The sequence below is a fragment of the Mustela erminea genome, chromosome 4 (genome assembly GCF_009829155.1).
Source record: "Mustela erminea isolate mMusErm1 chromosome 4, mMusErm1.Pri, whole genome shotgun sequence".
In the NCBI taxonomy this organism is placed as follows: Eukaryota; Metazoa; Chordata; class Mammalia; order Carnivora; family Mustelidae; genus Mustela; species Mustela erminea.
In genome coordinates this window covers 69,747,578-69,773,633 of record NC_045617.1, presented here as the reverse complement: position 1 = coordinate 69,773,633, position 26,056 = coordinate 69,747,578, and the positions used below count along the sequence as shown (strand labels likewise).

The window sequence follows — 26,056 nt, the reverse complement described above, 5'->3', positions numbered from 1 at the left end:
TCAGTGAGGCACTAAGGAATTAAGATGCAGAACAGTGGAGAGACAGTGCACGTGCTACAAAGGGAAAGGCGCAGTGACCCAGAAGTTCCTCAAGTGAGACAGACCTTGTTGTAATGGTCACTGCCACTTCCCAGCTTGGTTTCCTTGCACACATTACTTCAGGACCCCAAACCCATCTGTGAGATGGGGTTAATAATGATGGTTAAATCATGAGGGCTGAATGAGATAATGCACGAAAAGCACTTAGTTAGCATGGTGCCTCACTCGATACTCAGCATTCACTCACTAGTATCCGTTATTATTGCTGTGTTTATTACAAAGTGTGTGTAGAATTATTATTATTTTTTTTTTAGATTTTATTTATTTTAGAGAGAGGAAGAGAGAGAGCAAGCAAGCAGGGGGCAGGGAAGGAGAGTCTTACTCAGACTCCACGCTGAGCACAGAGCCCGGTGTGGGGCTCAATCTCATGACCCCGAGATCACGAGCTGAATGGAAACCAGGAGTCAGTCACTAAACCAGCTGTTCTACCCAGGATTCTTAAGCCTCGGACAAAGAGGGCTAAAGAGTGACTTAAGGAAGGGTTAGTATAAGGAAAAAAAGTGATTTTCTTTTTAATCTTTACTGGGAATATACTATTTTAGGAATTAGAGAAACTTTGGACTCTAAAAGATTGATTGTTAAACACTGGGGCAGGGTGTTAAGGGATTTGTTAAATGTCTTTACTGACCCATCTTTTAAGGTGCAAGAGAGAGTATCATTTGTGAGTCATCTAAGCTGGAGGTCTGAACGAGCTCATGAAAATTTCTTCCATCGTTATCATTCCCAACTTCTCTATTTTATGTTAAATTGTTGTACTTTAGTTTTTGCCGGAGCTAAACTTTAATTATCATCGCATCTGACTAATAGGAAGACAGTAACGTTCTCATTGTCCAGCTCGGTCTAAAAATCTAGTTCCGCTATATTCTTTTGTTCTCTATTTACTCTTAAAACAGGAATTGGAAGGGAGGGGAGTATGACTGTGGTGAGTAAACGGCTCTTGGCTGTTGCACTATTGGTGGAGTGAACTTGGGATTCGATATTGCCTGAGCTATCAGGCTAGCTCCCTCGGGGCATTTGAAGAGCTGCTAGCTGTGCACACAAACACATTTTGTTGTATTTTATTTGTGCAATTTACTGAACAGATATTTATTGAACCTACCAAGCGCCAAGCATTATGTTATATATTGAAGATCAAAGGAGGGACAACAAGGACTGTACTCTCGGAGTTTACATTCCAGTGCCAAGTCAGGCAAACAATCACAATTGAAGGTGATAATGACTGTAAAGAAGTTAATGGGAACCAACTGAGTGTGCTTGTAATTCAGCCTCGGATTGTCAGGGAAGGCTGTACTCAGGGAAGGCTGCACTGAAGAGGGAAGGATAAAGGTGGAAAATGAGGTGTTTTCCAGGCTGAGGAGCTTCCCAGAGGAGTATAAGTAATGCATTCAGTGCATGTGAATTACCTATCCTGCAATCTTAATTCAGATCTAATTCTGTAAGAAATGGGAGCCTTCCAAAATTTTAGAGCTCCAAATGACACGCTCAGATTTGTGCCTTAGAAAGGCCACTCTATTAGTAGTATAAAAGCCCGATGGTGGGGAGAACAGGGGACTGAATCAGCAAGATGAGTGAGGAGACTGCGGCACTATGCTAGGCAGGTCCTGAAGATGGTGCGTAGTTAGCACTGGCAGGGGAGGTGGAGAAGGAGGGGTGTACTGCAGATCTGGGTAGGAGAAATCAGTCTCTTTTCAGGTTTGCAGCAGATTATGAAAGACAGGGGAGAGCTCTCGGATGGCTCCCGTATTTGGGGTTTGACAGCTAGGTCGACGGTAGTGCCCTCCACCAACATAAGGGACAAAAGAGAAAACATTTTGGTGACAGGGGGATGAGTTTGATTTTAGACATACTGAAACATCTGTGGCCCAGTCGAGTGACATTCCGGAGGGAGGTGTGAGACATAGATGACCTCTCTGAGAGAGAAATTTGGGATTCAGTGGCATTAGGATCACAGTTAAAGCTGCGGCCCTGAATGACGTAATTGAGGGATACTGGAAACCCGGGACTTCAGGCTAGTTTTGCAGCCAGTTACCCAAGAAAACTATTACAAAGGAAGGAAGGAGATCTGACATCAAGGGCCTCGAATAAATCGTGATGGACATTGGTTCAGCAAATATGATACATCTGATTATTATTTCATTGTAGTGTATGGAATCTGGACAACAATGGCAGAAAGGACAGGAAAGGAAAAACTTCCCGATGCAAGTTTCCTTCTTGTACTGAGCAACTTGTTCTGGTAAAAACAGGGACCAGGAGAGCTGAAGAAACTGAGTATACTCATTTCCCTTTATGAAATTGAAATTCTCTGTTTCTTTTCGTTAACCCATAAAGATCCTTGACTATTTTATTTAACTTGAAAACATTTTATATGAAGTACCTAGAACACTAGCTGTAGCTAACAGAACTACATTTTGTCATTTTATTCACTGTGGTTCTACTTGATCTTCTACTGACGAGGGTATCCAGGTGACTATTTTGACTTGCTTCTGGCTATGAGTAAAAGCAACTGCTTTTGATCATCATAAATTTTATATTTCCTACCAGGGAGCCATGGCTGCCAAAAATACTTTTCTTGCTAACAGCTCCGATCAAAGCAAAAGCTTTTATTTAAGAAGTCAATCTTAGATAGTAAGGTTGGGGAGAAAGGCAGTTAACGGTTTTGATACTGGTTCTCCCAACCACGCATTCAGTATATAAGTGTGCCATACGTTTATCCACAGATGATTGTTTTTGCTTTTCTGTTTGTTTTTTACTGGCATGGCATTCTTCTCAATTACTTACTTTTAAGGCTTTTTCCCTTTTCTGCTGTACGAAACTATTTATTGACCCTTTCGATAACTTTACTAATTTTAATTGACCACTGACAACACTAGTGGTTTGCCGGTTATGAATCCATTTTCTTGCCTTCCTCATTCTCTGTTGGCAGGGCCCTGCATTCCTCGCGAGGTGGCGAACTTCAGGGCATATGGGCCTGGCTTTGGGCCTGCTGGTGATTGGTTCTGTTCTTGCCAGTGATTAGTTTAGGAAGCGGCATGTGACCCATTTCTGATATCTGATGGGATATCTACATGAGAACTCAGAAAATAGTGTTTTGGCTGAGACTTAGAGATTCAGAGGGAAGAGAACATCCTCTTTTAGTTGGAAATTGTGATGTGATGCTAGGACTTAGTGGCCGTCTTAACCACGGGGACAGTAGGTGACTACAAACATACGTACACTGTATGGGAGACTAGAAAGGTGAATCTTTGATCTTGTTAAGCCACTGAATTAACTAACCCTAAAGTCATTCCATCTCTGATTATAGGAAATGATGAATCTCTTTATTTTTTGAACCATTTGGATCAAGAGTTTTTTGTTACTTGCTGCTGAGTGCCGCCCATTGGATACACATCTGGATTATGAAATAAACGTATTAACAGAAAATAGTCGTAGTGATGCGATGTTGGGGATTGGAAGTGAACGGTCAGGAAAGAAATCTCGAGATGTGGTTTTATTAAAGCACAGGGTTTATAAAAAGCTGGTTTTATTAAAGCACAGGATAGGACCTGTGGGCAGAAAGAGTGGCACTGGGATTGTGAGGAGCTATTGATTATATACTTCTAAGTGGGGAGGGGCAGAGATCAGGGAAGTTTCCAAAAGGATTTTCATGTGTTAAAAGAGGGTTTAAAGGATCCTGGAGGTCTGGCTAATGCCAAGGTTAGGTTCCTTTTTGCCTCTAGCAAAGCATTAACATTAAGGCAGTTGTGAGTTCCTTGAGGAATGTCGCTTTGCCATCTCAACTACTTGTCAGTGGGAGGTTGCAAAGCTGTAAGGACACTTAATTTTATCTACATTTTTTTGCCTTTGTTTTCTACATCATCAGTAATTTGGTTTTATGTGTATTTCAACTTTTTTTTTTTGGTTTAGTTTTGTTCATTGAGTGATTGATTTTAGTAATCTCTGTTCCCGGTATGGGGCTTAAACTCACCACCCCAAGATTGAGAGTCACCTGCTCTCTGGACTGAGCAGCCAGGCGCCCTGGTTTTATGGGCATTTAAATAACTATTGTCAAATGTTGTTAAAAGTGTCCATACACAGAATGAATACTGACACAGTCTATCAGATGAATGTTAACCCTGGGCCACGGTAGATCAGGACGGATACTGAGACCTACCAAAACCAGTCATGATTTCACTGTCTTTCATGTAGTATAAGTGAATTTTCTTTTTGTTATTTTGGGGATTTATTTTCATTCTTCCTCATCCCTTTCACTGTTACTAGAGGGAAAAAAAAAACCTTTCATAGTATTGCACTGAGTTATTAAAGCACCTTTCTTTTGAGGTCTTCCAGTCCTTTATATAGCAGGAAATGTGACTGTTGTCTCGTCCAAGGTCAAACACTGGAGCATTTTTGAGCTAAATACAGATTGGGGATTTCCCAGATAAAGAATAATTAGGAACTGTGAAAACCCCCAGTACATTAGAAAGTATACAACCAAATTTTTGTAGTTTACATTATTAAATTGCAAACAGAATCTACTCATTTGGTCCTATTAGCTTTTCTGAAATACATTTTTTTCCTGCTGTGAAGGATGATGCTTTCCCTCAGAAAGTCTAAGGCATTAAAGGATTAAAAGCAGTTGAATAAGAAGGCAGCCCTGTTAGATAATACAAATACTGGCCAGCAGATTAAGTACATTCTTTGCTTTTGCCTTTTTTTTTTTAAAAAGGTTTTAACATCCAATCATATAACTTGTCCTTGAGTTAAGTAATTCCTGTCGGTTTTTATGATTTCATTGTTAATACCTGAAAAGAAGGACAGAGTATAAAAGCAAGAATGAACGGCAGCTAACTAAAATCGATGACTGTTGTTGGCCTTTGTTCTCCTGTTCCTGCCTTGCCTTAATAAAACGGTCCAATGGGATTTACCAGAAGGTGATGCCCCCCCTGCCCCCATGAGCACATGCCTACAGATTTCTGCTGGCTACAGCTCTGGCCCTGGCTTTCTCTCTCACTTCCTTTGGTTGTACTTACTTGGGAGTACTCCTTGTACTCCAGTTTTTATGAGTTGTGTTTTCATGAACCTCACCTCTAGAGCCATTGTGATTATCATCTTTACACATACTAAGTGCTTAATAAATAGTGGCCAGAAGCAAACTGAATTGACTAAATGGTATAATATAAATCGGAGGGCTTCAAGCAAGTAATGTAACCCGTCAGCCCATCCTCCAGCCTCCTACCTCAAGAGCTCTACTGCTGTCTGTTCTCTGAGCAGGAAAATAAATTCTCCTCCCTAATTTATTTCTTACCAATTAAGGGAAGGGCCACAGTGACATACATTGTTGAAGGCTGGGCCATGCACATAGAAAATAACTGACCACGGGAGCCTGGGTAGTGTGGTCATTTGAGCATCAGGCTCTTGGTTTTGGCTCAGGTCATGGTCTCAGGGTCATGAGATCAAGGCCCGTGTCAGGCTGCGCACTCTGCAGAGAGTCTGCTTGAGATTCTCTCTCTCTTAACCTCTGCCCTTCCTGCTTGTGCTCCCCACCCACCCCCATCCAAAGAAGTAAATAAATCTTAAAAAAAAAAGAAGAAGAAGAAGAAGAAGAAGATGAGGAAAGGATCCTCATAATAAACATGGAGAAAGCATTTGAAAATTGGCACTAGGTAGACATGCACTGCAGAGATTTGGAAGAGACTATTACAAATTGGTCAAGAAGGACTCCTTTTGTAACTCTAGTTATCCGCTTGTTTCCTCCCCTTTCCTAAATGCGCATATGCTGTATATGGTACATTATGTTTTTCTCCTTGTGTTTTAAAAAACACATTTTCCCTTTAATTATATACTGAAATTCTATAGCATCTGGCAGTTTCAAATACAAATACCTCTAACTTTCAGTGTTAGAGAAAAACAAAACACTGGAAAGAGAAATAAAAAGTCTTTGTTGAAGTATGACTAATGGAGGAATAATGGTAAAAAATATTCTTGGTTCCCAAATTTCACAGTTAGATCAAGATTCTTTTACCTGGTAATTAAAAATAGGCCTTTACCAGTGAGATTTACAGATAATCATTGAAGTTTTTCAGTTATGACTTTCTCAGCCTCTTTTTCTTATAGACAGACATTCATAAGAACAACTTTCAAAGATCAATATTCAATCAGGTAGCTTCAGAACTTTGCCCTTTGGTTACAAAATGGCTGCAAAGATATAGCATTAGGTAGAGAGGAAAGGAGCATTTATTTGGTCTGGGTGATGGACACTTTGTGGATTGATTATTGAGAATTGAAATTTGGTTTTACAGGAACATAGACAGGATACAATATTGAGTATGTGCATCCAATGTTCTTAAGGCTCAGATAGATTGTCTTTGGTTCCCCGATGTCAACATAAAAAATTGGGATATATTCCAAAACAATCCAATTTTTATGAGTTGTGTTTTCATCAATTGTCAAGCATTTCGTGATCTTACATACATTTTCCCTGAAACTGTGACATTTCTTAGCATAACAGTTTCCATAAGCATGCCACCTGCTGTATAATGAAATCTAACTGAAGTGTGTCTCTTGTGCTTAAAAGCATATTTCCTAAGGGCTTGGTTCTAGAATTTGGAGAGATAAAGGATTTTTTCCATCTCTTTACACTTCATGATTTAATGCCCTCTTTCTCTCTACTCTTTTTAATAAAGGACTATTTGCTTTTTTCATTTCTTTCTCTTGTGTTTCTGTAAGTTGTCAAATGCAGATTTCCTTTTATTAATGAATTGGAGGTCTCAGAGGAGGCGGTAATCTGGACAGTATTACAGATTCAGAGTTTAGTGGGATTTGTTCTTTACGTTGAGTCAGACTTTTATATAGTGAGGTTGCTCCAAAATCCAAGTGTATGTGTTTTCAAATTGAAAATAATGCCACCCAGTGATACAGAGAATAGAGTTTTGGTCATAGTTAAGAATTCTTTTTTTCCCCTCAGGGGCAGTATTTTCAGAGCTGACCAAAGCATATGGAGAGGAGGCAGCAGTCACCCCTTCACACTGTTTAGCTTCCTTCCTCCTATTCTAACCATTATAACAAGGGTCCAAGCAACTGTAGCAGACAGGTGTCTGTCCCAACCATGATTTGTTCATAGTTAGGCCTGGGAGAAAAGAAAACATGAAGAGGTGATAGCTTTAAAGTTATAAACATGATATCATGTCAGGTTTTCTCATTCAGTTTAAGTTTTTTTTTCTTTCTAAAGATTTTATTTATTTGACAGAGATATAGCAAGAGAGAGAACACAAGCAAGGGGAGTGGGAAAGGGAGAAGCAGGCTTCCAGCTGAGCAGGGAGCCCAATGTGGAGCTGGATCCCAGGACCCTGGGATCATGACCTGAGCTGAAGGCAGATGCTTAATGACTGAATCCCCCAGACCCCTGCATGGGTTAACTTCTTTTAAAAATCTTCACCTAGTTATGGTAGGTCTCTCTATATGACTGAAAAGAGTCTGTTAATCCTCTAACCAAATCCCATTAATATTCTCAGGGATTCCTCACGACTGGTGTAATTGCTATTTTTCCTGGAAGGTGAATGCTTTCAGGGGCCATTCTGGCATTTCTGTGCCCTAGAGGAAGTCTGCCCCACAGCTTGGCAGGGAGCAGAGCTAGGCTCCAGCTCCTATAAGGGATCTGCCTTCATAGGGTTATATTACTCATACCCTATGAATAAGGGAATTTGGTGGCAAAATATGAGAAACCGAGACATTTAAACATATACCACTGATCTTTGTTAAATAGCTGTTTTTATGTGCATTATTCAATATTGTAGTAAGCTGTCTCGTAAGGTATATACCCGATATCACATACAAATAGTGTTTAATAATACAGAACTCTGGGCTGAGGAGCTCAGGGTCTGTACAGCCAGGCAAAGTGAGTTCACATCCCATTTTTGGCCCATATTCTCTGAGAGGTTTTGACTTAGTTTATTTTCTGAGCTCAACTTTTTCCATCAGTCAAAAGAGGGTAGAAATACCACTACCTCACAGAACTGTGGTAGGGATGAAATGAGAGTAAATACAAAGCACTTAGCAAGACCCTGGCTTATAGTAAGTTCCAGAAAATCTTAGCATTTATCCTTGTTCAGCTTACTACTTGATTGTTTTTGCGAGATAGGGGAGGGCGAGAAGGGGCTTGTATCTTGTGCTGTTCAAGTCAGTTACAGACTTTTGTATTCCCGAACAATTGGGTAAATGATGACTGCTCTCTAGGTCCTTCTGTATGGTAGCTATTCAACTTTGAGGAAGGGGGCATGTGATGGTGGGGGAAAAAATAATCACTTTTTCACCAGTATTCACAACCTATGTATGGTTTGTTTTTCAAACAAACAAACAAAAATCCAGACATATGAACGTTTCTGTTCTTTGGAGTTGAAAATTTGGGTATATGGAAACTCTTAAGAAATCTATAGAAGGGAAATTACATTTAATTGTATATTTAATGAATCATCTTTATTGAAAAAAACATAAAAATATGCAACGTGAAGACCATTCCTGGAAATCCTGGACTGAGACTAGCTGTGACCCAAGGTATGAAACTATAGCCTTCCATAACAGAGAGAGTTCTGAGTGAGAGGAAACCAGACTCCATCCTCTCCTTGAGGTTAAATGTTATGCTAATCATTTGCACAATTCAAAGCCAGTTTAAAAATTCCTGTCTCGAATTTTTCAGTTTTTTTCCTAATCTTGTATTATGGTTGGTTCATTCTTTTTTTTTTTTTTTTTTTCGGATTTTGTTTATTTATTTGACAAAGAGAGAGAGAGAGAGAGAGATCACAAGGAGGCAGAGAGGCAGGCAGAGGGGGAGGGGGAAAGCAGGCTCCCCGCTGAGCAGAGAGTCCTGAGATCCTGACCTGAGCCCAAGGCAGAGGCTTAACCCAGTGAGCCACACAGGCACCCCTGGTTGGTTCATTCTTAATGCTTATGAAAAAAAAAATCTTGGACATTACACATATGTATCTCTGATATTATGTATATATTTCCCCTTAGACTGCAGGATATCCCAAGGTAGATACTGTAACTGATATTCTTAATTGCATGTTGTTAGAAGTAGTGCTAGTAAGAATTAATTAATAAAGTGAAGCTGGTGTAGGGTTCATTACAGCATACTGTCCCCTGAGTGCTGCATGTCAGGGAGGGGCCTTTTGGCTCCGAGTCCACATGTATAAGCAGTAACTCAAGATGGCAGCCCAGAGGCAGGAGATTGCAACAGGAGGTGGAGAGATTCCTGGCTGGTGCTGAAAGACGGAGGTGCAAACAGCTATAGTAATCTGTTCTCTGCCTCTTTCCTTCCTCCCAAACACTATCTGCTTTGCAACAACAAGTTAAAAACTTTATAATGAACTTAACCTGATTTTCAGGTCTTACAGAGGAGGTTAACCCAAACTCTGACAAAGAGGTCATGATTTCAGAACTGCTAATACCTGGCAGATCTGGGATTCAAACCTCTGGCTTTCTTTTTCTAAAGGTTTTATGGCAACATCGACGTTGGTGATTAGGGAATGCTAGGACTTACTCGTTTTTTTCAATGAAGAGTGTTAACTACAAATATTTCTTTAATGCACAAAATAATGTTTAACATTAAAAAAATGGACAGCTTTTATTTTTCCAAACTGCATTCTCTTCTTGTTCAGAGGGAATGCAGGCAGGCATCCTGCATCCAGAACCACAGAAGGTTTTCACGATCACCCTTCCACCTCTTGGTTAATCGGTGTGTGTGTGCCTTGCTAGGAAGTAGAGGAGCACCGCAGGAATTTGGATGGTGTTTGTCTTTCATTCCTGTGGCGTCATAAAGTAAGGCTGTTCTCTAAGGGAACAGATTTGGAGCTGTTACTCAAAGTCATTTATCTCCTGTCATGAAGTTCAAATATTGTATTTTAAAATTAGTTGTTATGCTGTCCCTGAATTGGCTTACCCACCCCTTGGATTCATTCTGAAAGGTGCTTTTATCTCTGCTCTTTTTCTCAGTGGTGCTTCTAGATTTGGGGAATTTTCTGGGCTAACGACATACTTGATGCTCTGATTTCAAAATTCATAGTATTGATTTACTAGAAGAACACAGGAGTGTTTCAGAAAGCAGACATTTAACTCTAAAAGCTACACTGTAAAGTGCTGACAGCAGGACTGTCCCCCATTTTCCCTGTCATTCCTACAGTTGGTGCGGCTCGTGGATCATTAGTGGTACTTCATTCAAGTTGCTTTTTCAGTGTTCTGCCACGTCAGCTTCCTTATTCATAAAACAAAGAACCCCAAATCTCCTGGGGTAAAAGAAAGCTCTTCCTCTTTAAGTAGCAGGCAGAAAATGTAGGGATTTTTTTTTTTCCTCTGAATTTCTCTGTGTAATTACTATATTTGTCTGCAGGAGCGAGGACCACTCCTTGTGGTTTGTGCCTGATTATCTTTCTTGAAGGCACACAGTTCCCTAGGCTGTGCGCCTGGCAGGGAGCAGAGGCCGGGAGCTCTCAGCTGTGTGAGAACTGGGCGAGCATATGGCTACTTCTCTCCCCGAACGCTGGTCCCAGTGCAGTTGCCTCTGGCTGGAGGGCTGGGAGGTGGAGCCTTTCTGCTCACCGCCGCGAGTTCCCTTCTCCTTTCTCTCTACTGGCTGTGCATTGGCTCTTCGTGCTCTGAGTGGAATAGGCAGGGTGTGCTCACAGACCGCGGTGTAAACTGCAGTTTCTATTTGGGGTGCCCGGGGAGAAGAGCACCAGGAAGGAAAGACAGCACCAGTGCCATGGGCCAGCTTTGCTGCTTTCCTTTCTCAAGAGATGAGGAAAAAATCAGTAAGTGTGATTGTACCGTACAGGTCCTAAGTGCTTGTGTGGTTGTCTTCCAGGGCTAGTTTTGGGTTTTTTTTTTTTTCTTATGGGAACGATAACAGAAGAATGAGCTGTGATTTTCCTGTGCATTTCTTAAAAGAATTGGTAGGTATGTGGTTAATAATTAACTGGGGAAAGTACAGCAACTCAATAAATAAGCTATGTTAAAAATACAAAATCCTAAAAACTTATTTTTGATTTTCGTCTATTGCTATTCCTATAGCTCCTTCTTATCCCACTATCTAGAGTCAGAGTTTAGTTTTGACTTTCTTTAAATCACTGCATGCAATTTGCTATGTGGTATGAACCGGACTTCATCTTTCTTCTCTGAAATTGGGATATTTTCAGAGCAGGGCTCGAAAATAACACACAGAGAAGTCAAGCCGGCTCTGAAATGACGTATATTACACATTTGCAGATATTTTCACGTGTCCTCTGCTTTGTTCTCCACGGAGGGGACTCAGGTGTACCTGTAAGACAGCTCTCCACACAGGGGACGCTGCCCTGCTTCCCAGTGAAAACCTCATGCATATTTTTCAGCCGATGCCAGGCAGATTCAGCATCTGCTTATGGTTGGGAAAACAGAACTCAAACTGATGACACTTGCATGAAATTCTTTTCCTCCCTGGATTCTGTGTATTCACTTACATTTTGGCTTTGTTAAAGACAGGACTAGCATTTTAATTTGTATGCTGAATAGAACTGGCCTTACACTAGTTGCCCCCCAATACTGAGTTTTTTGTGCTTTTTCCATAAAATGCTTATAGTCATACTTACTAAATTTGCAGTCATATTTCTGTCACATCAGGGCTTTCTTTAAATAAATTTTAATCGGTCTCTGGAATCTCATGATATGTGCTTCAGATACCGAAGAGTCCACATCTGGCTTATATTTTCTGCTGTCGGTTCTTCAGGAAACTGGCCAGGGGCAGGTTTTTAAAAAAACTGACACACATCCTATACCTGTTCCCTTGGGAAATAAGGCAGTTTTTATAAGAAATCTTCGGGGAGTGCTTGGGAATAAATGTTGGGAGACTTTGGAGCATTTGATTATTAACAAGAACCAATAACTGTGCTCTCAGCTTTACTTGTGAAAACGATAGTGTACAATTCAGATGACTCTGAGTTCAAAGCCCGAGGTGAGTTTACAGCAGGATTGTTCATTTTTATTTTATTTTATTTATTTACTTTTTTTTTAACAATGAGCATCGACATTACTTTGGCAGCCTGAAACTTTTCAGGTATTTGTCAGGATGATTGATTTATAATTGCCAAGGGTTTTGGTTGATTGAGTCCTTGCTTGGCCACCATCTCTAGCTGGACAGACAGAAGCAGGGATGGTAACTCTCCCCTTCTCCCTCTTGACCCTTCACCACTTTCCGTTCCACTGCTCCCCGTTTTCCCCTGGAACCCTGGCTTTCCTTCTCTTCTGCTTCCCTCCTTCCTCGTGTGTCAGCAGTCTTCTTGGTGCTGACAGAAGTCAGGGTTCCCCTCATTGAGAAATTTGCTCTTCTCTGTTTTTCTTTATCTGGGATTGTGGGGTGCAAATTCTTGTGTTTTGTGCACAGTGCTTCTTCGTGTTAGTTGATAGGGAGTCATATAGACTGCCTTTTGGGGGTATTTCCTCAAGTTCCAAAAATTTTAAAAAGAATTGAAAGCATTACACTGTGTCTAAAGGGAAGCTTTAGTTCAGAAGTGCAAATGAAGGTTGGAATCTGTGCATCCGTCCTCCTTTCTTCTCCTCCACCCCCACTGGCTGCTGACCTTCCCCTGTCCCCTCACCATGCTTGCGATTGTCTTTGATTTTGACGTTGTTTCCCTGTTTTTCTACTCACAGTCTGCTCCACACTCCATCACACATCCCATCAGCTGTTTTCCGAATGCTGTGTTTAATGTCTCTGCTACCAGAGGGTCTAAAGAAGGGCGTCTCTGCCAGGTGCTGTAACACTGCTGGTAATACATGTCTAACAGCACTTACAAAGGGGACTTGAGAAAAAAGTGGCAGAGAATTCATTGGCCATGCCTCAAGAAACGTGTAAATGAGCATTAGCTATAGATAGCCAGTCTGTGAGTTGTGTTGGTTACAGGTAAAAGAATCCACAGGAGATGCTTGGGAGGGCCCAGCATTCTTCTGATCCTGCTGCTGGGTTGTACAGTAACCCCCCGGGTCTTGTTCATCGTTGCATCCCCACCTAGCAGCCTAGTTAGCCTGCTCTGAGCCACATGCTCAGTGGGGACCGACTAGAGGCAGAGTCCAAAAATGCGAGGGCCTGCACCCTTCAGTTCTGCTGTAAGGGATGATGGCTCGGGGATATACCTCCTCAAGAGCGGCTCAAATTAGGGAGCACTACATGAGGTTTGGGTGAGAGTTTAAATTTGTGGATGTCATTCTCAAAACACAGGTGAGTTGGAAAGCCCGTCCTCTACCGTCCTGCAGAGATACAGACAGGATATACCCAGCTGGCCAAGTGGTAAGATTTAGTAACTCCTTGTCCCCTCCCACTGCTGCTGTATCCTGCTTTGAGCCTTGGTGGTGGTGGTAGATGGAAAGTATTCCCATTTCATTCATTTGTTAGTGTTACTATTTTAATCTATTGATCGCAAACAAGATGATTGTTTAATCAACTAGTTGTGCAAGGGCCCTACGTTTGTGTGAAAAGTTAACTGCATGCATAGCCAGAAATCTTGTTAATGGGGTGAATTGTCAAATATAGTAGAACCCATCATGCCTTCTCAGTTAATGCCACACAAAGCAACTACACCCTTTTTGTTTAAATCCCAGCTGTAAGCATTTTCTTGAGCTGTATGCTTTGGGGCCACAATAAGCAGAACATGCTGATAATAAATGCATGTTTCTTGCAAGATTAATAAGTGCATTTATTGCAAGTTAAAACTCTTTCTATTGCTACACAGGAACATACTTAGTGTGAAACATTACTGTAGATATTGTAGGATTAACAGATATTGTAGATACTCTCAATCTAGTATTTCTTGGTGGATTCTTACATAGAATTTGTTTTCTTTGGATTATCTAATATCTCATAGTGAGCTTTCTGGAGGGAATGTCTAGGAACAGGAATGTTACTGCACAGGCTTACTGACCATTGTACTTCATAAGTCTCATGAAGTAGACCTCAAAAGAAAACTTAATAATGAAAGACAGAGACCTCTGTAATGAATTAGAAAACATTCCACTGGCTCTTCCACTTTTGCAAATGTTCCCATTTGGAAGTACATTGCTTTTATGTAGTATGAAATAGAGAAGTGTCCAAAGATGAACTAGACTGCCTTGTCAGCTAGTCAGGTTACTGTCACTGGAGGTTTTCAAACATAGAATGAGAAGCCATAACTAGGGGTGTGTAAGGGTGAATGGAACAGCTAATGAATGGATACACTGGTAACTTGGTTACTTTCTAACCCTGATATTTTGTGATGCTGAAAATAAAATAGTGTGTATTTCTGTAAGACCCAGATTTTAATTTTCCAAGTATGTGTCTTTTTATTGAAGTATAACTGACATACAAAAGCATGTTAATTTCGTGTGTACAGCATAGGGATTTGACATGTGTGTACTTTGGGATCATAACTACTGTTAAGTCTAGTTACCATTTGTCATCAGACAAAGTTAACACAGTATTAATCAATGGATTCCCCATGCTGTTTATTTTATTGGTAGAGTTTGGTACCTATTGGTACCCTTCACCCATTTTACTTCCCCATCCCCTCCTCTCTGGCAACCACCAATCAGTCTGTTTTCTGTATCTGTTGAGTCTGGGTTTTGTTTTGTTGGTTGATTTTAGCTTCCACGTGTAAGGGAAATCAGCAGTATTTATCTTTCTCTGTGTGGTTTATTTCACAGGCGTAACACCCTCAAGGGCTGTCCATGGTGTTGCAAATGGTACTGTTTTGTTCTTTTTTGTGGCTAAGTAGTATTCCGTGTGTGTGTGTGTGTGTGTGTGTGTGCGCGCGCGCCACATTTTCTTTATCTTTTCATCATCAGCAGATACTCAGGTTGTTTCTGAAGCTTGACTATTATAAATAATGCTTCAGTGAACATAAACATGCATGTGTTTTATCAAATGTGTGTTTTTATGTATTTTGTTAGATACTCAGAAGTGGAATTGCTGGATCATACGATAATTCTATTTTTAATTTTCTGAGGAAACTTCATACTTCACACCCTCACCGAAACTTTTTATTTCTTGTCTTTTTGGTAATAGCCAGTTTGGCAAGTATGAAGTGATATCTCATTGTGGTTTTGATTTGCTTCCCCCTGATGATTAGTGATGTTGAACATCTTTCAAATGCTTATTGGCCATCTGTGTGCCTTCTTTGGAAGAGTGTCTATTCAGATCCTTTACCCATTTTTAAAAAAGATTTTGTTGTTATTACTGAATTGTATGAGTTCTCTATATATTTTGGTTATTAACCCCTATGGTATATGTAATTGGCAAATATCTTCACCCATTCAGTAGATTGCCTTTTAATTTTGTTGACTGTGCAGAAGCTTCTTTTCTTTTCTTTTCTTTTTTTTAGAGGCTTTTTAAGTTTGATATAGTCCCATTTGTTTATTTATTTATTTATTTTGTCCTGGCCTTTGGAGTCAAACCCAAAACCACATCACTAATGTAATTGTCAAGGAGCTTACCACTTAAGGTTTCTTCTAGGAGTTTTATGGCTTTAGGTCTCACATTTGAGTCTAATTCATTTTGAGGTAATTTTTGTATATGGTGCAAGATAGGGGTTCACTTTTTTCCTTTGCATGTCACTGTCCAATTTCTCAATACCATTTATTGACGATACTGTCCTTTCTTTATTGTATGTTCTTGCCTCCTTTATCATAAATTAATTGACCACATATGCATGGGTTTGTTTCTACTCTCTTCTGTTCTGTTAATCTGTGTGTCTGCTTTCATGGCAATATCATATGGTTTTTATTACCATAGCTTTGTAGTCTAGTTTGAAATCAGGAAGTGTGATGCCTCTAACTTTGTTCTTTTTTCCCAAGATTACTTTGGCTATTTGGGGTATTTTGTGGTTCCATATACTTATTAGAATTAGATGATTTGTTCTAGTTTGTGAGAAATGCCCTTGGAATTTTTATAAGGATTGCATTGAATCCATAAATTTCTTTGGATAGTGTGGACATTTTAACAATAATAATTCTTTCAGTCCACGACTGTGGAATATCTTTACATTTATTTGTGTTGCTTTCAGTTTTTTGGTTTTTTTTTCATCAACATCTTAGAGTTTTCACTGTACATACAGGTCTTTCACCTTCTTAGTTCAGTTTATTTTTAGGGTTTTTTTTTGGATCTAATTATAAATGAGATTTTTTTCTTGATTTCTCTTTCTCATAGTTCGTTACCAGTGTATAGAAATGCAACAGATTGTTGTATTTGAATTTTGTATACTGTAACTTTATTGAATTAATTTATTAGTTTTAACAGTTTGGGGTATCCATTTTTGTTTTTTCTCTATATAATGTTGTGTCATCTGTTAAAACAGTGACAGTTTCAGTCTTTTCTTAGCAAATTGGATACCATTTATTTCTTCTTTATGTCTTGTCTGATTGCTGTGGCTAGGACTTCCAAAACTGTAGAGTTGGCATCCTAGTCTTGTGAGTTTGTCATATATCATCTTTATTATGTTGAGGTATATTTCCTTTATACCCAGTTTTTTTCATAAATGGATGTTGAATTTTGCCAAATGCTTTTTCTGCATCTGTTGAGATGATCATATGATTTTTACCTTTCGTTTCATTAATGTCACATTATTTGATGTTGAACCACCCTTGCATCCCTGAAATAAATCTCACTTAATGTTGATAGATGATCCTTTTAATGGATTGTTGAATTCCCTTTGTTAATACTCTGTTGTAGATTTTTGCATCTATGTTCATCAGGGATATTGACCTGTAATTTTCTGTTTTTATGGTGTTCTTGTCTGGTTTTAGCCTCAGGGTAATGCTGACCTCATAAAATGAGTTTGTAAGCTTTCCCTGCTCCTCGATTTTTTGGAAGACTTTGAGAAAGATAGGTATTAAATCTTCTTGGAATGTCTAGTAGAGTTCACCAGTGAAGCCATCCAGACCTGGACTTTTGTTTGTTGGAAGGTTATAAATGTGTGTTTTAACAATATGTACATATTTTACTTTTATATAAGAAATATTTCTCAATATAGTTTTTTTGTTTGACATGAGTTACCAGGATAGTATTTGTTTCATAAATATGAGCCAATCTCAAGATGGTTTCTTTCTGATGATTTGGAATTTGGTGCTACAACATTAATATATTAATTGAGATAAACATTGTTAATTTCATGTCTGGTGACTAATATTTTTGAACCTTAATTACCATGGTGGATATTGTTTAGTTACACTCAAAATTTAGATTTTTCTAATCCTCTGGAAGCTTCCTGGAAATCCTATAACTTTATCCTTTGCTCCTCTCATTTGTATTTAGATACACCGACTTTGAGGTTCTCTTTCCTATGTGCATTCTATCTCCTCACAGATTTCAAGTGCTGCACATGCAGGACCCATGTTCTAGACCTCTCTTCATAGCTTCAGAGGCTAACATAGTGTGTTACCAAAAGGAGGCGTGTTCTAAATGTTTGTTAGTGAAGAGAATGAGACACATTTTCTGTTACAAGTATGCGGGAATGGGAGTCTGTCTGACATCAGTCTGTCAGAGGACAGAACTTGGAATGATTCTGGTTAATACCATAACCTATAAAGAACTTTGGATTTTAATATGTTCTCACTTAGATGTTCCAGCAGGTGTCCCAGGAAATGTGTGATAGGGAAACTGCCACCAGCGGACAACAATGTTCACCCTCCTTCCTGGCCTGTAGAAATGCTTTTGGACACAGGGACACAGGGGAACTCCTGTTCTGCTGCTGCCTGTTGAAAACATATGGCCTGTCTCTTGGCATGAAGTTTTTACTATAGAAAGAGCACAGGACTGGGCATAAGGAGAAGTGGGCGAGAAACTCAGCTCTGCTCTTAACAGTCTGACACTGGGGAAATTACCAGCCTCTGTGGGCCTTGCTTCCTCATTTTTAAGAAGCAGAGCTTGAACTACCATGATCTTGAAAGTTTATCGAGCTTCTCCCCATTTGTCCCTTCAGACTAAGACTCAAAGAAAGAAATATGATAGATAGAATGCAGCTCTTTCTTCTTCCTGCTCTTCCTCCCTCCTTCTTCTGTCCCCCTTTCTTCTTTTTAACTTACTGAACGCTTCCTGTGTGTCAGGTACTATACCAGGTAGATCATTCAGAAAACTGCTTATGAAGAGAAACAGTTAAAAAATAAATGCTTCCTAACTGCCCCAGTTAAGAGGGGGAAGTTTGGAGGAGTTCTCGGATACATTTGTCCAGAGGTGCTGGGGGACCAAGAGCTGGCAGTAGCCTGGGACTCCCCTGCCCCCTTTCTGAAGCAGGAAAGCACAGTGAAGCCAACCGTGCTCTGTGTAACCAGAGACTCCATTTTGTGTAAGATTCCTGTGGGTAACACTGTGGCGGCACCAGTAATGGTGTGTGATAGAAAGCATTTAACCACAGTCACTAAAGATTAGATTTTTCCTTTACTAAATAATGTCTACCCAAGAGGTTTATGTTTTTAAAATTAAGTGGAGGAAAATTAGTGCAAATTCTCATAGTTACCATTCCTGTCTTCACTCCCTGATTCCCTTTGCTAATTCATAGGCCATCTAGTAACTGTATTGCTTTTTGTTACTGTTATCAGACCTCTTTACAGTTTTCCTCGATTGTCTGATCAAATGCTGAGTAATTTTCATTGGGAGTACAGAGGTTGTAGAATTTTTCCCAGCCTCTGGTGCATCACTGGCTGCTGTGAGCTCTGCCCAGATGTCCTGTTGAGCAGTGTGATGTGGCCTGTCCCTATGTCTTCCTTCCTGGGTGAGGGCCAAAGGAAAAAGGACTGGAGAATCTGATGTACATAAAGGTTTTGGCGAATAGAAGAATGCTTCCTGTATTACCCCTTCCTGGGGCATTTGCATTTGAGCAAGGCTCATTATCCCAAGTGCTCTTGGGAAGTATTTGTAGTAAAATAATAAAATAAATTAAGCAGCAGTAATGACTAAGTCCAAAATAATCTCTAGCGGAGAAATTTCAGGCAACTAGTAAAACTCTTTCAGGGCATCTGATAAATCACTTTCTATAGATAATTGCCTTCCTTTTAATTAAGTTGGCCTTGCCTAATATGTAGGTCTTTCAGCTTTCATCCGCAAATTTCTGATACTCACAGTAAAGAAACTCAAAAGAGCCCTGAAACTCTCAGTGCTGAAACAAAGGAATTTTGAGGGCAGATAGACTCAGCTTACATCTTTGGTTCTAAAATCTGCTATGTAACCTCTCTCAGCCTCTGTACCTTTGTCTTAAATATCTACACATTATGAGAATTAAATAAGCTAACATATATAAAAATGTCTGACACTGTCGTTGGCATGTAATAGACCCAGTAAATATCATTTCTCTGTAACAAATGAGAGTATACTGTATAATTATAGTCATTTTAGAAGTCAGCTTGGCAGAACCATGGTTTTATTTCTGTCATGCCCAGAAGGAGAAAAAAAGGACTTATAATTTCAAGCCTTGAATTGTTGAGTAGACTTATCGGTGTGGCATTTTTTCCCTTGGGACACTCCCTTGCCTTCTCATTGGGGTCTGTCCATCAGGATGCCTAAATCTCTGTTTTAGGAAAGATGTGTGGTCCAAACAGAGTCCACTGGGAGTCTTCCCTAAGACTTTATAGAAGGTCTGTCTTCCTTTTGGGTAGTGAGTGGAAAAGATGTAAACACAAGATTGCCAAATGGTAGGGAGTCAGTGGGAGTCTTCCTGAGAATGAAACCAGCAAGAAGAAAGGAGGCCAGAGAAAGAGCAAGAGCCAGTCCTCATGATAATATTTGAGCCTCTGAGTTCTGCTATGATGAAGGCCTTCTTCATTAGAGCATGAAGCATTACATCCTCCTCTTTCTTTGCTTAAACTTGCTTGAGTTAAATTTCTGTCACCTTCAACCAAGAGGCTTCAGATACTATTATAGAGGACACTCTGTATCTATAAGAGTAGACCCATTCTGGAAAAAATATTTACAAATCTGGTGAAGAAGTAAAACTCAAAAAGAAGAAGAAGTAAAAACTCTGATTTCTTCAGAACTTTCATGTTGTATTTTAATGGCAATGAAATTTAGCTTCAAACAAGAGCTGTTATGAAGAGTAATTCCATCCACTTCAACTAATATTGTTAAGCATCATACATTTTCAAAGCTCTGAGCCAGGTGTTAGGGAAGGTGCAATGATGATGCGTGGTCCCTATTGTTGGAGGATTTCTTTTTTTTTTTTTAGTTTTTTTTTTAATTATTTTTTTTTTAGTTTCTCTTCAGTGTTCTAGAATTCGTTGTTTATGTACCACATATTCATTCATTATTTATGTACCAAGCCCAGTGCTCCATGCAACACGTGCCCTCCATAATACCCACCACTAGGCTCACCCAACCTCCCACCCCACCCATTCAAAACCCTCTGTTTGTTTCTCAGAGTCCACAGTCTCTCATGGTTCGTCTCCCCCTCCGATTTCCCCCAACTCCCTTCTCCTCTCCATCTCCCCATGTTCTCTGCGTTATTTCTTATGCTGGAGGATTTCTTTTTAATTTTCATGGCTTTTTAAAAAGACGTTTGTTGAATCCCAGTGTTTATTGTGGCCTGAGTGGAAAAAGCCAAGATAAAAAGTCTTGGTGTTCTCGATCAAACAAGCAAAGTCACACCCCTTCCATACCAGGGAAGTTACGTGGCAGTGTCTGCCAAGTCCAGGGAGAACAAGTTAATTGCCGCTGAGAGTAGGGGTTGCCTCCAACCCCTGTCACAGGCAGTGGTTACAGCTTGATGCAGGCAAACACCATTCCTACAAAAAAACATTTTAGAAAATAAAGTTTTCTATGACAAACATTTATACTGCCAGAGGTACAAGTTAACAGGACTTGGAATTATTAAAACCAGCCTTTCCATTATATAGTCAAGTTCTCTGCTCTTAGGAAGTAGTCATAGACAAAAACTGTATGATGAAAATAAAAAGAGCAAGCATAGTTTTAGCTTAAAGTCTGTGGAAACTGGGATATAAAGAATGTTAATTTTCCTAAAGGCTGAGTCAAAAACTTATTATTTGAAGTTTATAATTTTGTTTCTACATACTGCCCCCAAAACTTGTGAGTTTATTCAAGTACATTTGTAAGCCTAATATATATATATATATATATATATAGAGAGAGAGAGAGAGAGAGAGAGAGAGAAATTGTAGTGCCTGAGAGAAAGTGCCATGAAAACAGGATGCTTGGAGTAGATGGAGAGAAGGTTTCGCATTCCCACAAGAGACAGAACCACCCAGTTGGTAATGAAGTTGGTAATGAAGAAGGGATCCAATGGAAAAGGGTGACCCACTTTTTTACATGATCCTATAACCCCTCCCTACCACCTCTCCTTTGTCTTGTGGTTAGAATATTGGTGTTGACATATGCCATGTAAATTACTGCAAGTTTCACTGTGATGTCTTACATCTGACTGTTAGAGCAAAAATAAAATTCACACTTTCCAAGCATTTAAAACATTCAGCTCAAGTTAGCTGTGAAGCTCAGCTTGTTCAGAGTTTTGACTGATGTTTATGATAGCTAATAAAATGGCAAGCAAATGATCTGTTCATCTAAGACCTTCTCTCTGGATCTGTACCAGTTGCATTCTGACACGTGGGAGTGTGTCCTGAGGAGGGAGGCCAGGTTGGTGAAGAGCCTGGAAACCACATCCTAAGAGGAAGGCTGAGGGACTATGGCTGCTGAGCTAGGAGGAAAGAAGGCAGATGAACTAGTTGTCTTGAAATATTTGGAGGACTCTTTAACATGGAAGGAAAGGAATTATTATGGTTCCAGCAGGGCAGAATTAGGACAGTGGGTGTATGTTCTCACACATTTTCTTTTGGTGATTTTAGATATATAAAACCCACTAGTATTTTAATTATGTTTGGAATAACTCTAGTTTTTTTTTTTTTTCTGATACAGCTACGTATATTTATAGATGTGTATCTCTACAGAAATACATATGCAAATATATAAACATAGGAAGAATTTAAAAATAAATAGTAGGAGGATTCTAGCGCTCATAAGTTGACCTTTGAACAACACAGGGGTTAGGAGTGGTGACCCCTTGTGCAAAGATCTGTATATAGTTGGGTTTTTTTGAGATTTTATTTATTTATTTGACAGAGAGATCACAAGTAGGCAGAGAAGCAGGCAGAGAGAGGGGGGGAAGCAGGCTTCCCGCTGAGCAGAGAGCCTGATATGGGGCTCGATCCCAGAACCCTGGGATCATGACCTGAGCTGAAGGCAGTGGCTTAACCCACTGAGCCACACAGGTGCCCCTGTATATAGTTTTTGACTCCCAAAAAACTTAACTACTAATAGCCTATTGTTTCCAGAATCCTTACTGATAATATAAACAGTTGATTAACACATAGTTTGTACATTATATGCATTATAAACTGTATTCTTATAATAACATAAGCTAGAGAAAAGGAAATGTTATTAACAAAACCATAAGGAAAATATACTTACAGTACAGTATATATATTTATGGGGAAAAAAATCTGCATATAAGCTAGATCTGCTCAGTTCGTACCCATGTTGCTCAAGGGTCAACTTAGCAGTAACTCTAGTTTTAAATAATGAAAATACTGAAATGGAGTCCAAAAACACAGAGAAATTATCATAGTCAGATTTTGCATTAGGAAATCCTTTTTTGAAAGATATATTTATATATTTATTTATTTGAGAGAGAGCGAACACAAGTGGAAGGGGCAGAGGGACAGGGAGAGAGAATCTCAAGCAGACTGTGCTGAGCGCAGAGGTCCACAGGGGCTCAGTCTCCCAACACTGAGGTCACAACCTGAGCTGAAATCAAGTGTCAGATGTTTAACTAGCTGTACCATCCAGCGCCCTTGGATTAATAATTATTAATTTAAAGCCACCTTAAATGGAGGATCAAAGTTTTGGTGAAAAAAAATGTATGTTTCTTTGTTATTTTTTTTATAATACCCATTAAATGACTATTTTAAACTCATTTCTTTAGGATCAGGACACTTGCCTTAAAAGAAATGTAAGGGCACCTGGGTGGCTCAGTCAGATAAGCCTTGAACTCTCATTTTTGAGATCAGTCCCTGCATTGGCTCTGTGCTGAGCGTGGAGCCTGCTTGGGATTCTCCCTCTGCCCCTCCCCACCCACTCCCCATACTTTCTTACTCTCTCTCAAATAAATAAATAAATGAATACTAAAGTTGAAATGTAATATGCAACTTTGGGTTCTTATCTAGATGTGTTTTTGTATTACCTATACACAACATTAAATATTGAATTCAGTAGTAACTTTGAGCAGTCGGTATCAATAAATCCTAGAGACAACAAGTGAAGGTGCATTGCCTATTGTCTTTATAAATGAAATTTTTATGAAAAAATTTTGTCCAAATTTAGACGCTATGTTAATTTTCTCTAATATGAGTATGGGAAATTTAAGATAACAATTCATTGTGATGCTATTGTGTACCACTACTGTGTACTGTACACTCTACATTACTTAATCTGCTATGTAAAATTAGATTTACAGGTTTGTAGGTTTCATGGAACCTAAAAATGTATCCATAAAACTATATGAAATTTGAATATTAAATTCAAAGGCATAATAAATTGTTTTATGGGGAAGCAAGTTCATGAAATATGCAGTTTTTCTTAAAAAAAAAAAAAAATCAGCCTTACAGCTGCTCCAGACTTGGTACTGTTTGCTCTTATCGTTCGTGTGTTAGTCCTCTGTAAATACCACGCTGTCAAGCGAAGAGACAGAAACAGTTGTGGCAGTTAGGATCCAGTCCAGCAAATACACCGGTTATTTTAACAGAGAGAATTTAACGTAGGGGATTAAGTAAACAAATTTTGGAGGAATAAAGAGTAAAAGGCAATACTGAAGGAAAACATAGGTAGTGACTTTCAGGCTAGGGTCACTTGGGGGAAGGACCCTAGGGAGCTGAGCCTCAGGCCTTGGAGGAGGGGCTGCTGTCTCCCAGGAGGTACCTTTGAGCACACAGCCAGGCCCTGCAAGGCTAGGGTGCTGGCCTTGAAGGAGGGGACACTGGCCTGCTTTGCTTTTCTTTCTGAGGGAAGGCAGGGAGGCTGATTCCAGGAGAGAGGAAATAAATGAAAACTGGAAGCAACTGGAAGGAGTGGCTGCCAGCAGGGGGACAAGCCATAGCTGGGGCAACCCCATGGGAACAGTGAGCAAACAGCCAAGGGAAGGTTCCTTTCCTCCTTGTATAGCTGTCCATTGTCCCTCTGGACCTTCTTGGAAGAACCATGTATAAAAGCTGTGGAAGGTACGGGTTGTAGACTGTACAACCTTGGAGGGACTATGCATAGCATGCATATATGTAGCTGGCAAAGGAGAATCTGTTTGCTGAGTCCAGCTGAATAAGGAAGGTGGGTTCAGAGCTGAGAGGCAGTCGTTCAGTAACTGGCACACAGTGGTTGTCTGTGTTTTAACATTATCTTCTATTTTCAGTGTTCCAAGATAAGCATTCAGTTTGTCAATTTGTGGTCCTTATTTCTTTGGGGACAAGAATAATAATCATATTAAATAATGATGTATAATATACCACAAGTATTTATAAATTATGCAGATATGTGACTATTTTAAAAAATACATTTTAAAAATAGGTAGTAGTAATCAAACAAATTGTTAAGATGTTTCTAAGGAAATCCATCACCTGGATCAATTTAGTAAACTTAGAAAAAAATTTTTTAAAACTAATTCATAAACAGTTTATGAAATCCTTTAAAAATAATTTCTCTTTTAAAGTTTAAGTATGTGTTCTGCAGTGTTACCAATCTTACTTACACTGTGATTTTTTTGGTGAATATGTCTCTTTTTTTCCAGTTTTATTGAGATATAATTGACATATGATTTTGACGTCTCTAGTTCTCTCATTCCAAATTAATGATGTTCACTGTGAACACTTGATAGAGGGACAAGCAGTGAATTAGACGGTGGGGGTTACACCTACAGCCAGGCAGAGGTTAGTGTTTGGAATGATAAGCAATGCTCTCCATGGCTTTGGAAAATTAAAGGGAACCAAATGCTCAGGTGCCAGGCGGCCAGGCCAGTCTGTGGAATGTTCTGAAAAGTCTGAGGAATCCTTAAAAGGATCTGGGATCAGTCAGTCAGAACAGAAATAGAAAAGGGCAGTCAAAAGAGTCAAGCAGTTAGAGGTTAGATGCCAGGAAGTCACAGACATCAAGGCAAATTTATTCTTTTTTTTTTTTTTTTATTAAAAGGGAGAACTTACTGGCTCATACACAAACAAGAAGGGTAGAGTTGACCTTGAAGCTGACTGACAGGCATGGTCAGCCCTCCGTCTCCTCCAGCAGCATCTGTGTTCTCAACCTCCCAGACTTCATTCTGTGGTGGAGATGACTTCTAGTTGCCCTTGGGAACATTTTTACCTGTCCACTTTTGAGCAGAATGGGTTTCTGAAGGAAGTTACAGGTTGTAAACTACACAACCCTGAAGGGTACTATACATATTAAAGACTGTAATTTATGTATTATGGTATGAAGTACTTTTATATACCAGTAAATGCTGTATATTGTGAAAGAAAAATTTTTAAGAGATAGAGATGAAGTGTTTTGAGGAGAAAGCACTTCAAAAAATTTACGCAGGGCACAATATGGACCAGTGTTGCTCCGGTAGACCAACAGCCTCGCTGGAGTCATGTGGAATATGAGATGAGCAGTTAACTGAAGGGGAGAAGTGAAGTGGGTGCTCTTATCAGAAATGGTGGGTGATAAATGAAGAAAGGATTTGGGCCAATTATTATAAAATGGATGTGGCCTGGAACCCTGTGGGGGTGGTTAGCAGTGGCACAGTCAGTCACAGAGCCTGAAAGAACCATGGTGTGCTCTTTAGTTCTTGACAAGGAGAACCACCGTGCATCCCCCTTCATTCTAAACATTGAGAAGCGCAGAATCCAACTCATGGATCTCATGACCTGCACTTCTGTGATCTACACTTCCCTCTGTTCTTTACTTGCTGTT

General features: G+C 39.6%; 1 protein-coding gene across 5 annotated transcripts in view; it reads left to right on the top strand.

Annotated features, from left to right (window-relative positions):
• AKAP7 (A-kinase anchoring protein 7) overlaps positions 1 to 26,056 on the top strand; it is a 149,972-nt gene that overhangs the window by 100,514 nt on the left and 23,402 nt on the right. For 2 of the 5 annotated variants that reach the window (XR_004284946.1, XM_032339511.1), the window contains exon 8: positions 13,319 to 13,387. The exons of 2 other annotated variants lie outside the window; for them this stretch is intronic. Coding sequence is in view for 2 of the 3 variants with exons in the window: in XM_032339511.1 (XP_032195402.1) it covers positions 13,319 to 13,387 (69 nt within the window). In the remaining variant the exon portion in view is untranslated. Of the gene's footprint in view, positions 1 to 9,368; positions 10,881 to 13,318; positions 13,388 to 26,056 lie in introns of those variants that run through there. One more of the 5 variants, XM_032339516.1, reaches the window with a different exon arrangement.